Source organism: Marmota flaviventris, chromosome 19 (assembly GCF_047511675.1).
Source record: "Marmota flaviventris isolate mMarFla1 chromosome 19, mMarFla1.hap1, whole genome shotgun sequence".
NCBI lineage: Eukaryota > Metazoa > Chordata > Mammalia > Rodentia > Sciuridae > Marmota > Marmota flaviventris.
Genome location: NC_092516.1, coordinates 19,717,554 through 19,730,868, shown reverse-complemented (window position 1 = coordinate 19,730,868; position 13,315 = coordinate 19,717,554). Strand labels below are relative to the sequence as shown.

The window sequence follows — 13,315 nt, the reverse complement described above, 5'->3', positions numbered from 1 at the left end:
CCCTTCACGGGTCAGGGAAAGGAAATCGTGGGCTGGTGAGCGGGACTTGGCGGGCCTTCAGCAGGGTGTCACCCAAGGCCCGGCCTCATCTCTGTGCAGAGTGCTACGGACTCTGTGAATCAAGGGACATCCCTAAAGCCACGGCCGACACTGTCTTTGTCATCGTCACCTCCTGCGGGGACATCTGTAACAGGCTACTAACTGGCCTCCCTGCTCCCCGTCTCTCGCTGCTCCAGCCTGACTTCACGTTGCCACCAGAGCTGACTTTCCACAGTCGCCCGCTCGGCCAGCCCGTCACAGTTTCTTCACCGCCTCTGAGGGGTCCTTGCGCAGGCTTCCTGAGCCCTAGGGCCACCGCCCGTGCAGGACACAGCGCCTGGGCTCCACAGCAGCTCACTGGGTGTCTTGAGAGCAGCACCCGAGACAGGGCCTAATGCACATTTGGTGGATGATCCCAAGGGAAGGGGACCCCCAGGAGTGTCTGAGCTGGTCACTGCTGTGGGCGGCTGGGCCCCTTCCTACTGGGGCTCTCCAAGGGACGCGCCTCAGCCATGTCCCTCCTAAGGCTGGGGTTGGGGCACTCACACGGCTTGAAGTCTGTGCCTCCCCAGGGCACAGTGCTGTCACTGCACGGGCAAATGTCCCACTCAGGGGAGGGACATTGGGGATGCGCCCTGGGCTTGGTCACGGTTTCCAGGGTCTCTGTCCTAGCAAGTTTCCAGATGATTCCTTTGCACAGGGAAGGAGGGAACGTGGGCTGATGGGATGATCCCGGCCACTCAGCTGGCACTGACCCTCACTGAAGGGCCCACCCAGCTTCCTGGGCTCCTTCTCCTCCTGTCCCCACCTCCCTGGCTCCTGCTGCGTCTGCCTCAGGGTGTCGTGGGACCGAGTGTCCAGCACAGCAGGCGGACGCGTTACAGGAACCACGTGAGGAGTCTCCATGCTCAGGATAAGGGACGTGCCTGTCACCCACGGCCCCCTCCTGCCCTCCGCACGCCTCCCCCCCTGTCCTGGGCAACCACCTGTCGTCCTGCCACCCTGGTCGGTGCCCTGCGTTGTCCAGAGTGTTATATAAAAGGAATGGGGCGGCACGGACCCCTCTTGCCTGACTCCTTTCATGCCACATTGTCACTCCATCCAAGTCAAGTGAGATCAACACCCCCCTGGCCCCTGGCCCCCGGGTCTCTAGGAGGCGTCTCAGCAGGACGCCCCGAACAGAGCTCTCCATCTGCCTTTCCCAGACTGGACCGTCACCTGGTAACAGCTCCCCACTCAGCCTCTCCAGAGACCCCGGTCCCCTCCGCCTCTCGCTCACGTCCAGCTGTCAGCGAGCCCTGGCTCTCTCCAAACTGCCCCGAATCTGACCTCTTCCGCAAGATGCGGCTGCCCCAGCGCAGGCCACCGTCATCTCTCCCGGAGACACTGCCATCGCCTCCTAATTGGTCTCTCTGCTTCCACTCAGCACTGTCACCCGCCTGCCCCTGCGCACGCCCCGCTCCCTCCAGAGCAGCCCAGTCCTTCCAACAGCCTCCTCCCATCACGGCCACTCCCGCTGGGAACTGCCTCCGCCCAAACCCAAGGCCCCAAACCAGAGCCGCGTGTGTGACCTGGCCTCGGAGACCTCTGGCCATCTGGCTCAGCCACTCCCCACCCTGGTCGCTCCTGCAGGCCCCTAACTGCCCCAGGCTCTGTCTTGGGGAATTTCCTGGCCACCTCCGGGCTCCCCTGTCCCTCCCTGTCCCTCCTCAATTTCCTTTCTGTCCCTGAAATGGCCTCGCTCGCTCCCTCCTCCCCGCTCCAAGTGAAGGCCCAGGACAGCAGAGGGCCTGCCCATCATGTCCCGGGCCTGGTGCATAGTAGGCCCTCGGCAGCGACTTTGGGGTCGTGAGTGACTGAACAGGGCTCTTCTGCAGAGGCGCATCAGGAGGGTGGCCGCTGCTGGCTGCACCCCAGGGCGTGCCCACCTTGCTTTGGCTCCTGGTCCCCTGGGCCTGGGATCTGGGACCCCGCGATGCCCGCTCTGCCAGGGTGAGCAGCTCTGACTGAGCCTAGATCCCGAGGTGAGGTCCCCAGAGTGACAGGAGCGAGCGCTGGAGCCCGCCTCGGCCACGGGACCAGGCGTCAATCATCCAATCGCGGGTGGCAGCTGCTATTTGCCACCTGTCAGAAAAGTGGGCTCTCCCGCGGGTCCCTAGGGAGGCACCTTCTGTGGGCGGAGGCGCAGGGCCGCGCACCCGAGGGTGGTCAGGAGGCTCCTGGTGAAGGACAGCGCGGGCAGCTCTCAACGACTAGTTCTGCAAAATCGCCACCTGGAAACCTCTGGCGAGACACGCACTCATCTCAGGAGGCGGCGGGGTGGCCTTTCTGTCCAGTGCAGGCACCAGGTGGGCCTCCCGGCTTTCCTTACGGGATGTCTGCTACCAAGACGCGTCACCTCCCTTCCATGGGCAGTCAGGGGCCCACCTGACCTCCAGCCATCTGCTGCCCACGCGGTCCTTGGAACAGCTTTGCAAGGTGGGCTTCAGGACACCAACGTCTCACGGCCAGCTGTGGGAGGCCACTCTGGCTGACGTGCCCGAGGTGCTGAGTGCCACCTCCCTTTGGGTCAAGGCAACGTGATCTTGGCTTGTGCCAACCTGGCCTGGGGTGCAGTCACCTGCAGAGTGGAACTCTGAGCCCCACATTGAAAATCAAGTCCCCGTGGACCTTCTCCCTCTAGAGGGTCACCGAGTACAGTGAGGTGGACGTGGGTGTCCACCTCTAAAGGGACATCCTTCCTGATGTCACCTCTAGGGACCTGGTGGATTTATGCCAGGACTCATGTAGCTCCAGCCGAGGGGCTCCCGCCCCTCACACGACCTCTGCACACCTTCGCGGGCTCTTCCCGTCACCTCCAGGTTGACCATGACACCCGACACCCTGTGAATGCTCTGGGAATAACTGTGACACTGTACGAATGGAATTCCTCCTGGACCTTCTCCATCCACGGGAGGGTGAGTTCCAGATGTGGGACCTGCAGGAAGGGAAGGCCACCGTCTTTTGTACATGTCCACGTGGCCACCTCCAGGGCCGTGCCAGGAAGCCGTATGGGACAGCACCTGCGGGGGCGGGTCTTGCAGGTCACGCCTTGGCCTCTTCTCAGTGACGCTCTGGGCCAGCCGTGTCTTTGGGGTGGATCTGGGGGACATCTCTCATTCTCAAGAACCAGCCTGTGTCCTCCCTGGTGTCACCAGGCTCCAGCTGCAGGCTCGGTCCTCCTTGCCCTAATGGCCAAGAACCCAGGGGCCCAACCTCGCCTCGCCTTCGGGGCCTTGTGTGCCCGCGCCCTCTGCCGTCCCAGTGCGGGCCTTTCCTCACCGTTAACCAGGACACTCGCACCTTCTGATGTGCCTGGAGGCCCCTGAATGAAGTTCTGAAGGACACTCTGGAGCTCCGCGGCTGGCACGTGGCTCACGGGCGCCCTTTCCCACGCCCCGGATGGCCTTACCCTCCTTCAGCCTCACAAGAACCGTGCTGGGACGACACTGTTTTAATACCGCGACACACGTGTCGTCTCCATCTCAGTGACTTCACGAGCTCCCAGGCCCCTCCTGCCCTGGCCCGGGTGCGACGCGGCTCGCTTCCCAGAACAGACCAGCTGCTCAGCCTGATGGACGCCCGCGGTTCCACCAGGACAAGACCCAAAGCTGAGCCCTGGGCTGTGACACTCAAGGCACTTTCCCTGGGGACGACATCTGCCTTCAGTGCTGCCAGCCCAGCTGCTTTGGGGCAGTGCCGTGGCTAAGCCTGAGTCCCGCGTGCAGGGTGCCCGTCACGCACGTCCAGCCCGGGCCCATGCTGAAGGCGCCCCAGGCCTGGCCCATGAGACACCCCCACGCCTGGCCCACGACATCCAACACCCAGAACATGGGCTGCCCCCCCACGCTCTGCCCTGAAGCTGGCTCCAGACCAGAGGCTGGGCCTCGGATCCCCTCCTAGGCCCACCTGACCCTGGGTTACGGGGGTGCGGAGGGCGCCTGTCCGGTCACCAGCCACACTGGGACTGGCTCAAGGGCAGATCCTCCCGGGAGCCCCTGGCCTGCCCTGCCCCCGCCTCCCTGACCCAGGTGGAGGGTCTTCCTGCGGAGCACAGAGCTTGGTGGGCAGCCTGGGTCCCGGTGCCCACTGCCTGAGCCACAGGAGCAGCCTGTCCCCAGGGCAGGAGGGCTTTGGGGACAGGCCGGGGCCGATGCCTGTCCAGTGAGCCCAGCACTGGGGCTGAACCCGCCCCCACTGCAGCTCGGTTCTTCTGGGAGGAGGACTCAGCGGTCTCTCTGTGTCACTTGGGAGGAAGTCCAAGGCAAACTGTCCTTCATGACATGGACACTTTGTTTTTTTGAAAGGGGACAAAATGAGGGGACACTGTGACACTCAATAAGCACTGACATGCCAGGCTCCGGGCGGATCATTCTGGACCCTGCCCAACATTATGGACCCCAAGGATGATGTACATGGACGGGATCTGACAGACGAGGTCACACGCTGGTGGCCCTGTGGCTGACACTTGCCCGTGTGGCCCTCAGCATTTACTAACTGCAGAATGAGCCGGGGGTCCGCGAAACGGGGACTTTCCACCCACTCTGCCTTGCTGGGAAACCTGGGCCACCTGCCAGCAGGGGCCAGAGCTGGAGTGCCCAGCCACCGCTGCCCTCAGCCTGGCACAGCGCTCGCTCTCTCAAGGGGCCCTGTGGTGGGCGCCACCTGCTGGTCATCGTGTGGCCACCAGCAGGTGTTCTGTGTTCTGGGCCTCGGTGTCCCCATCTGTGGAATGGAGCTGGTGGCTGCAGCCCCTTCTGACAGGATCTTTGTGCAGAACCAACAGGCTGGCACAGGCAGAGTGCCCGAATGCCACCTGCACACACACAGGCGCAGGAGACGAGCGGCCGTCACGTCCTGCCCCAGGCCGCTGCCTGGCTGTGCGCACCTGCTGGCTGTGGGGCCGGCGTGGCCCAGAGCAGCACCCGCCCTCCTGGCAGAGGCTGGCACAGGAGGGGGCCCGTCTGCTCTGGGGATGCCCAGCGTTTTTTTTTTTGGTCCCAGGGATTGAACCCAAGGGCACTTACCACTGGGCTCCATCCTCTGCCCTTTTTATTTTTTATTTTGAGGCAGAGCCTCACTAAGTTACTTAGAGCCTCACTAAATTGCCAAATCTGGCCTCAAACTCGCAGTTCTCCTGCCTCAGCCTCCAGAGCGGCTGGGATGCCAGGTGCGCATGTCACCACTCCAGGCGAGAATTCTTGCTACGTCACCTGTGCAGGTGTGCCGGGGCCCCCGCACAGTTAGCAATGCTATTCAGTCCAGCACTGCACGGGGCCTGCTGGGGCCCTGGCCAGAGAAGGACTCAGAGGCGGCAAGTGGGGAGGTCTCATCCGGCTGTGGGTGAGGGTCACAGACCCAGTGGGCAGAGTGCACTGGGGCCTGGCAGCCAGGGACACATGCCCTCAGAGTCCAGGGGAAATGTCACCAGCTCTTGCAAAGCCGATTTCCAGAGGTTGTCTGGTGACTCAGGCTGTGGAGCACGAGGGCCACACAGAAGGAGCTGCAGGAGGCGCTGGCGTGGGACACCCGGGGCTCGGGACCCAGGAACACCCTCGGGCGGCTGGGGGTGTGTGAGACGGCCAGAGGGCCCAGGCAGGCGGGGCAGGGAGGCCCAGGCAGAGCCGGGCACCCTGAGGCAGGGCTGTCCCCAGGCAGGCGGCGTCCAGGCAGCCCAGGCCCGGGCAGGGGAGAACGTGGGGCCCGGACGGAAGGGCAGGGAGCCAGATTCGGGGTCCAGGAGGGGAAGAGGTCACCAAGGCAGATGCACCCAAGGCCCAGGCAAACGCCACAAAGGACAGGCAGTGCAGTGTAAGGACAACGGTGCCACCGTGACGGGGACATGGGGGCACTCGCCTTCGCCAGAGCCTGTGGCGTGCGGCCAGGGACCCACGTTCTCATGCAGAACCTCACGATTGAAATGAACCACGGATCCGCGGCCTGAGAGCTGGGCACCGCCTGGCCCCGTGGCGGGGTGGGGGTGGCCTGGCCGCAGAGGACCTCTGCTCCCGAGGGCCCTGCAGCCAGAGACCCTGGCTCACCCCCTCAGCAGGCTGGCTCCGCTGGACCAGGGCACCTTGCTGACCCCCGGGGCTGCCCTGCCCTGGTGAGAGGTAGCAGGGCTGGGCCTGCACAGAGCCTGGGCCAGACTGAGCCAGGAGCACGTGCAGGGGGACGGGGACGAGGTCCTGGGCCCGTGGGCAGACGGGGAAGGAGGAGCTGGACTGGGAAGGAGAGTTCCAGACGGAAATGGCAGTTCTCTGAGGTGACCTAGAGGGCAGGGGACGGTACAGGTGGAGGCCTTGGGAGTGAGGAAGGAACCCCAGGAGGGCAGCGGGTGGGCAGAGGCCAGGTCCAGGTAGGCCAGGGAGGGCCCAGCGCACGCCCAGGGAGAAGCGCAGGAAGTGCCGGGGCCGAGGGAGGCTGAGGGCTGGGGAGGATGCACAGGCTCAGCCGCGCCACCAGCGGGCGTTAGAAAGGAGGAGGGGCCAGGCGTGGCGGCAGCGCGGGAGGCTGAGGCAGGAGGACGGTAAGTTCAACACCAGCCTCAGCAACTCAGTGAGACCCAGTTTCAAAATGAAGTATAAGAAAGGCTGGGGTGGGGCTCCTGGTTAAGTGCTGGGTTCTGTCCCCAGGACTCCCCCCAAAAAAGGAAGAAAAGGAGGGGGGACCTGGCTTCCTGGCCTGGGCATCGTTTTCCAGCCTCCCTGGTGATGCCCTGCGGAGCCGGCCCAGAGGTTCCACTGGCACCCACCCCCACCTCCATGGCCCTTCTAAGGAGGCCTCAGCCCACACAGCGGCCGGGCAGCCAGCGGGGGGCTCTGGGCCTCCCTGAGCACTGGCTCTTTCTGCAGGGAGCCTGAGGTGAGCAATGGGGGTGACGTCATCAGGTGCTGGTGCTGGGGACCTGGGACGAAGCCAACCCAGAGCACACAAGAGGCGAGGTGGAGGAAGGCAGGTTCCTGGAGGCCTCCTGGGAGCGCCTGGATGCCGCCAGACCTGAAGCCAGCCGCTCAGACTCTCTGAGAGCGAGGCCAGCAGTTCCCCTCTGTGCGTGACCCAGTTTTACTGGGCTTTCTGCCCTTTGCTACCAGGAGCCCTGGCCGGCTCCCCAGCTCGGTCACCAGGAACTTTCATCAAGAGACGCAGAAACCACACGGGTCCTGGCCAAGGCCGGCAGAGGCCAGAGGGAGGCCACCCAGACACCCTGGCTCTACTGCCGCCCTGGGCCAGCACCCCACCTCAGCGGGCAGCCCTCCAGGTCAGCACCTATGTGGCCAGGGCTGCAGCCCACCGCAGTTTGGGATCAGTCCCTTCCAGCCACCCTGCTGTGACGGCATCAGGCCTCCCAAGCCTGGAAGAGGCCAGAGCCCTGAGGCCTCCTGACCCAGCTGACCACACGAAGGTCACAGATTGGCTTCAAAGTCATTGCCACAGTGGGCCTTGGTTTGAGTGCTGACTCAAGCCAACCAGGCGTCAAGACAATTCTGAGACAATTAGGAGAATTAACACAGAGCGGGCGACACAAAACAACGACCGGCCTCGCGCAGCAGATGGGCGGGGACTACTGACCGTCAGAGGCACCGCGCACAGTCCTGAGGGAGATGGGACAAGGGCCGCGGCTGGTGTCAGATGTCTGGGCAGAGACGGAACAGGAGGGCAGGACCTTGGCAATGGCTGAGGCTGAGGGGGGCCTGCGGTCACTGTCACAGTGGCCTCCTGTGCTGCCGCCCGGCATGGCCCCAAGTGCAGCTGCCGTCAGCCTGGCCAGAGCCTCCTCTGCAGGCTCCCCCGTCCCTCTGCCCACTGGAAGCGTCAGCTCGGTGGCCTTTGAAACCCCTCAGCCAGGTCTTGTCCCCTGCAGTAAGGACGCCAACCGCGGCCACCTGTGTGGAGCCCGTAGGCCAGGGATGGCGCCAAGTGCTCTGCTCATGGTCACAGGGCAGCATCTGCCCACGCGACAGATGGACCCTGCACAGGGCCGTCTGGTAACGTGACTGTGGGGTGGACCTGGCCTGCTGGGCTGGCTCTGATGGCACCCTTGCTCTGACCACCCCCAGTTCTACTTCTCTCCTAATAAGATCCAGACCTTCACGGGCCCCAACCTGGGCCTGCCTCCCTGCAGCCGGCCCTCCAGCTCCCCTGCCCACCAGGCTCCTGCCCCCGCCTCAGCCTGTCCTGGAAGTGGCCACGCACGTGGTGCCTCAGGGCCTTTGCTCCTGCCAGGCGGGGCCAGGGACGCCCTCCCCACAGACGCCCAAGTGGAGCCTCCTCCTCGCCAGGTCAGGGAAGGCCACCACCTGCAGAGCCCTGCCTCGGCCCCCAGGCCTCCCGCTCACTGTCCCAGTCACTCAGCCCTGCCTCGGCCACACCATTCCCACGCGTCCCACCAGCAGGGACAGGCTGTGCGGTGGGACCCTGGCCTCTGCTCACCATCACCTGGTCCCCTGCCCCACGTGGCTACTTATGAAATGAAGGTTGACTAGGATCTACAGCCGTTCTCCAGTCACACTGACCGCAGTTCGAGTTTGCGGTAGCATTTGTGCCCAGCGGCCACCGTGCTTGGAAGACATGGCACATTCCTGTCACTGCAGAAAGCCCTGGTGGGCAGTGGCCTGGACCACAGCAGGGCCCAGAAACACACCAGCGGGAAAGGCCATGCTCGTTCGTTCGTAAGCTGCAGCGCACGCACCGTCCTGAGCACAAGGTACGTCCTCAGTGCAAGTCCTGCTTGCGTGCCACTGTCACCCCACTTCCTGTGACGATCAGGCTGGAGCTGGCATTTGTGTGGCGGGCTGTGGGTGCAGATGGTGATGGTGCCTGTCTGTGGCGAGGGTGGTGCCTTTGAGCAGGGGACCATGAGGCTGTTATAGAGGTAGACTGGGGATGGGGAGCTGGCGGAAGCAAATTTTGGGGTGGTGTATCCGTCTGTTTTCTGTTACTGTAACAAAATACCTGAGGTTGGGTAACTTTATAAGGAAGAGAGGTCTATTCAGCTCACAGGTCTGGAGGTCAAGGGCAAGGCAGTGTCACAAGGTACCACAGCAGGAGTGTGTATGACAGTGAGAGATCACATCGCAGGAACAAAAAGCCAGAGGCCAGGGTGAGGCCTGGCTTGTTCTCTAACCACCTTCATAAGAGTTCAAACTCTTCAGTCCCTTCAGGGCTCAGTGGGGGGGGGGGCGGGCCTGCCACACCAGACCACAGAGGACCGCAACTGCCTCTACAGAGGGAGGCCCGGGGTCCCCTCCTCCCCTCGGACGTCACCTGCAGGGGAGAAGGGCGGGGGAAAACCAAAGGCGCTTGTGGGTCACCTCCCAGAGCCACCCCTGCGCCCTGGGGCTGGGCAAGTCATCTGGGGACGTGGAAGACCTGGCAGCCCCTCTGTCACCCTGCCCCAGCCCCAGGCAGGCGGTGCAGGTCGGTGCGGCTTCCCCTCCTCCGGGGCCAGAGGAAGGTTCCAGATCCCCTTGAGGCAGCACCCGGCGGCCCTTCCCTTCAGAGTTGGCGGGGAGAGTCTACCTGCCGCGGGCCCCACTGTCCTGGCCCAGCTTGCCCCTCCAGGGAAGGCCACTGCCCGCAGGGACTGTCCCCTGCTCGTCAACTCCCTGGCCACCTCGAGGTGCCGACACTGGCCACTTTCCACAGACGGCAGCTGTCAGGGCACAAGTGGCTGTGCCCACCTTTGGATGAGGTATGTGCAGATGGAGGCCAGCCTCTGCCTCCGCCTCCCTCCCCAGCTGTCCCCTGGCCAGCTCACTTGCGCTGTGCCGCCTACCAAGGGCGAAGGGAAAGCCTACACCTGGGACCTAACCTGCAGGGAACTGTGTCCTGAAGCAGCCGGGGCCATCAGCTCCCCTGACGGCGTCCTCAGATTCCCCCCATGGCACCGCCTCACAGCCCTGGCGCCGGCTCCGCACTGCCCGTAAACGCTCATCCTACCTCCTCCCGACCAGCCGCCGCGCTCTCTGGAGGAGATTAAATCAAACCCACCTGCAGCTGCGCCGGTAATTCTGGCGACAGATGGCCGCGCCTTAAGTCAGGGTGCCCGCCGGGCCCAGCGCCCTCCGCGTTCCCCACCCAGGGCCACGGGGACCCTCTGTGAGCTGCCCACGCAAGGAGGGCCGAGCACAGGGCGAGCAGAAAGGCCGCCGTCATCCAGGCTGAGATGTGTGTCAGTGTCACGGGGGCCACAGGGCAGGCGCGGCAGCCAGCAGGGCTCCCACCCACCCCAGGAGGTGCCCAGCAGGCCCGGGGACGGGGCGCAGGGCCTAGGGGCTGGTGCTGGCTGCATCCGGGGCCTGTAGTCGCCCTCTGAGCGCACAGGGGGCCAGTGAGCAGGGCGCAGGCCCGCGGAAGCTTCCCGAGTCATTCTAGGGCTGGACCTAGGTTCCTCAGATTTAAACTTCAGGTGATTGTTTTAAAAAACTCAAAACGCAGGAATCAGAGGCTCTGTATCCCTCCTGTGGTCAGTGTCACTCCTGTGGACACACAGAGCTGGCTGGGGTCATGTCTGCCTCATTGATGTCCAGCTCTGCAGAGGCCAGCAGTGGATGGGTGCTCAGGACAAGGTCACTAGGTAGACAGCTGGCTGCGGTGGGGTGGGCGGGAGAACCAGAGGATGGCAGGGAAGGACGCACTGCACAGGAACAGGTTCCCAGCACTGCCCCTAACTTGCTGTGTGGCCCTGTGCAAATCACCTGACCTCTCTGATCCTCATGTTCTCCCCCGGATCTCTTAAGGTCATTGGAGCACGGGCTCACTCACTCACTCGTGGACCATTTGTGTCCTCTGAATGAGCAGTCACGGAGACACCTCAGGCTCTGCCCTCCAGGTGCCCACAGCCTGGCAGGGAAGGCAGGGTGACTCGGGACAGTGGGGAATGGGACATGTGGGGTGCAGTGCAAAGGGCAGGGGGCAGGGTCTGGCACAGGGGACAGGGACTCTGCTATCACCCTCAGGGCCTGACCGCGGTCCTCAGGTGAACGGGGGCCTCTGAGGGTCTGAAGCAGCAGAGAAGAGGGAGGGCCCCCGGGGAGGGGCCGCTGGACTGACCGCAGGGCAGGGCCTAGAGTCGGGGCACACAGGCGGCCTCGCGCCTGCACCTGGACGCCCCTGTAGCCCTCCACCAGGACCACAGACTCCTCTTCTGCCTCTGCTCCTGGGAGCTGCAGCCTCTCTGCGCCCAGAACCTTCCGGAACCTGCCCGATCCCCGTGTTCCATGCAGTCGGCGGCCGGTTCCAGCCCAGAGAGGGGTCTTACTGGAACCGCATCGTGGTCTGAAAGTCCCTGAACTGACTCCTGGGGTCTTCACCTCAGGAAGGCCAGGCGACCTCGGATTCCTGCCCCCGGGCGGGGCTGGCCCAGGCCCCTCCTCACCCGGCCACAGGCTGCCACAGTCCTCACCGCTCCCCAGTGTCCCTCTGATAAGACTGAGGCTGGGGACGGTCCCTTGTCACCTCACCTGACCATGGCCTCCCTGACAGAAGGCCCAAGGGCAGGAGTGGCCATTCTCGTCCCTCAGTCCCTCTGTCCCTCACCAGAGGGTGGACAAGATGGCAGACTGCGCCCTGCCCTCCCCCCTCGCTCTGCTCCCTGCTGAATCCTGGGGTGCAGGCGGGTGTGAGGGCAGGACGGGAGGCCGGGGCCTCAGCCAGAGGGCCCTGCAGCCTGTGGTGACCATTCAGCACGACTCCACACACCCGGGAGCGGGCTGGACACAGGAACTCTCGGGCCCCGCCTCACGTCCGCTGAATTTGCGTCACTTAGGTTACCATGTGGGAAGCGACAGCTTAGAGAACGGGCCTGAGTCTGAGGGCACGGCTCACACTCATGCGAGGCTGGCTGGCTGTGTGACTCGGGCAGGTTACATAACCTCTCTGTTTCCTTCACTGTAAAACCGAATCTCAATTTCTAATTTCCCAGTCTCCCCAAAGTGGCAGGGTGTGGGGGTGCTAGATGACATCACTTCCCCAACCACTGGGAGCTTGTTCCCCTGGCTCTGACGGAAGCAGGTGTGAAGTCTCTAGCAGGCTTCACAGTGGCACCCACGAGGAAGAGCAGCCGAGCCCCCTCGTACCCCTCAGAACCTCAGAAATCAGGTGATGACACTTCCACCACCAGGTGCCCGCGAGGAGCCAGAGCCGTTACTCACGCCGTCCTCTGTCCAGTAGTTCACCACCTTGACCTTGGCCAGACGGAAGTCGGGGTGCTGCCTCGGGTTCCTGACGACAAAACGCAGCTGGAGTGGCGGGCGGAAGGGGCAGGTCCACACAGGGGGGTCCCTCTCGCTCTGAAAGGCCAGCAAGGGGGGACTCGTTAGGCGGGTCTCTGCCTCTCTCCCAGGCACCCCCACAGTGACCCTCAGGACCCGGGGGCTGGGCAGCTCTCCAGACCTGCGCCACCTGACCTGCGCCTCCCGGGCCCGGCCTGTCCCTGCACAGAGCTGCCACCCGGCCGGGGTCTGCCCGCCAGATGGAATTTGAAATGCAGCGGGCTTTACTTAATCGGCCTAATCGGCTTTGAGGAGGGCGCTGGGCAGGGACAGGCGCTGGGCAGGGACAGGCGCTGGGGAAAGACAGGCAGAGCCACCACCTGCGGCCCTGGGGTCACTGGCCAGCGGTGCCTCTGGCACCTGTTGGGATGGGGACATGGCAGGAGCCTGGGGTTTTCTGTCCACTCGGGGCAGAGGGCAGGGCTCAGGTCATCTCCACTGGCACCAACAGGACGTCAGGTCGCGGGTGCTTTGGTGGCAGGCGGAGAAAGTCACTCAGGGGACCTCCTCAACAGTCGTCACCACCCTCTGTCTCTCTGGACGTCTACAGTCCAGGGAACAAAACCCAAAGCTGCACCCGAAGGTGTCCACGCCGGGCCTCTGCAGCTGGCCACGCCCTCCCGTCCTGGGAGAGCCAGCAGCAGGACGCAGGCCCCACCGTCACCCCTCCCGGACACAAGGGCTCTCCTCGGGGCATCTGGGCTCCTTGAGTCCCCGAGCGGAGCATCTGCCCAGGCGGCTCACGGGCACTGCTCTCCCGCCCGGGTCAGCGCCTCTCAGCCTGCGCCACACTCTCTCCAGAACCGTCAGCCCTTGGCAGGGTCCTCGGCTCACGGCCAACAACAAGGACAAAATGGAGACGTGACCCAGTGAGCGGAAGAGTCAGGTGTGCCTCTTGACACACAGGTGTCTCCCGTCCAGCCTCGCAGAAGGAAGCGCCTGCTGGGCTGGGCTGGGCTGGA

At 64.2% G+C, this 13,315-nt stretch overlaps 1 protein-coding gene across 4 annotated transcripts in view; it reads right to left on the bottom strand.

The window, feature by feature from the left end:
• The window catches only part of Katnip (katanin interacting protein), a 141,700-nt gene that overhangs the window by 28,226 nt on the left and 100,159 nt on the right, over window positions 1-13,315 (bottom strand). For all 4 annotated transcript variants that reach the window (XM_071605631.1, XM_027948690.3, XM_027948688.3 and 1 more), the window contains one exon: window positions 12,234-12,371. In XM_071605631.1, coding sequence (XP_071461732.1) covers window positions 12,234-12,371 — 138 coding nt within the window. The remainder of the gene's footprint in view (window positions 1-12,233; window positions 12,372-13,315) is intronic.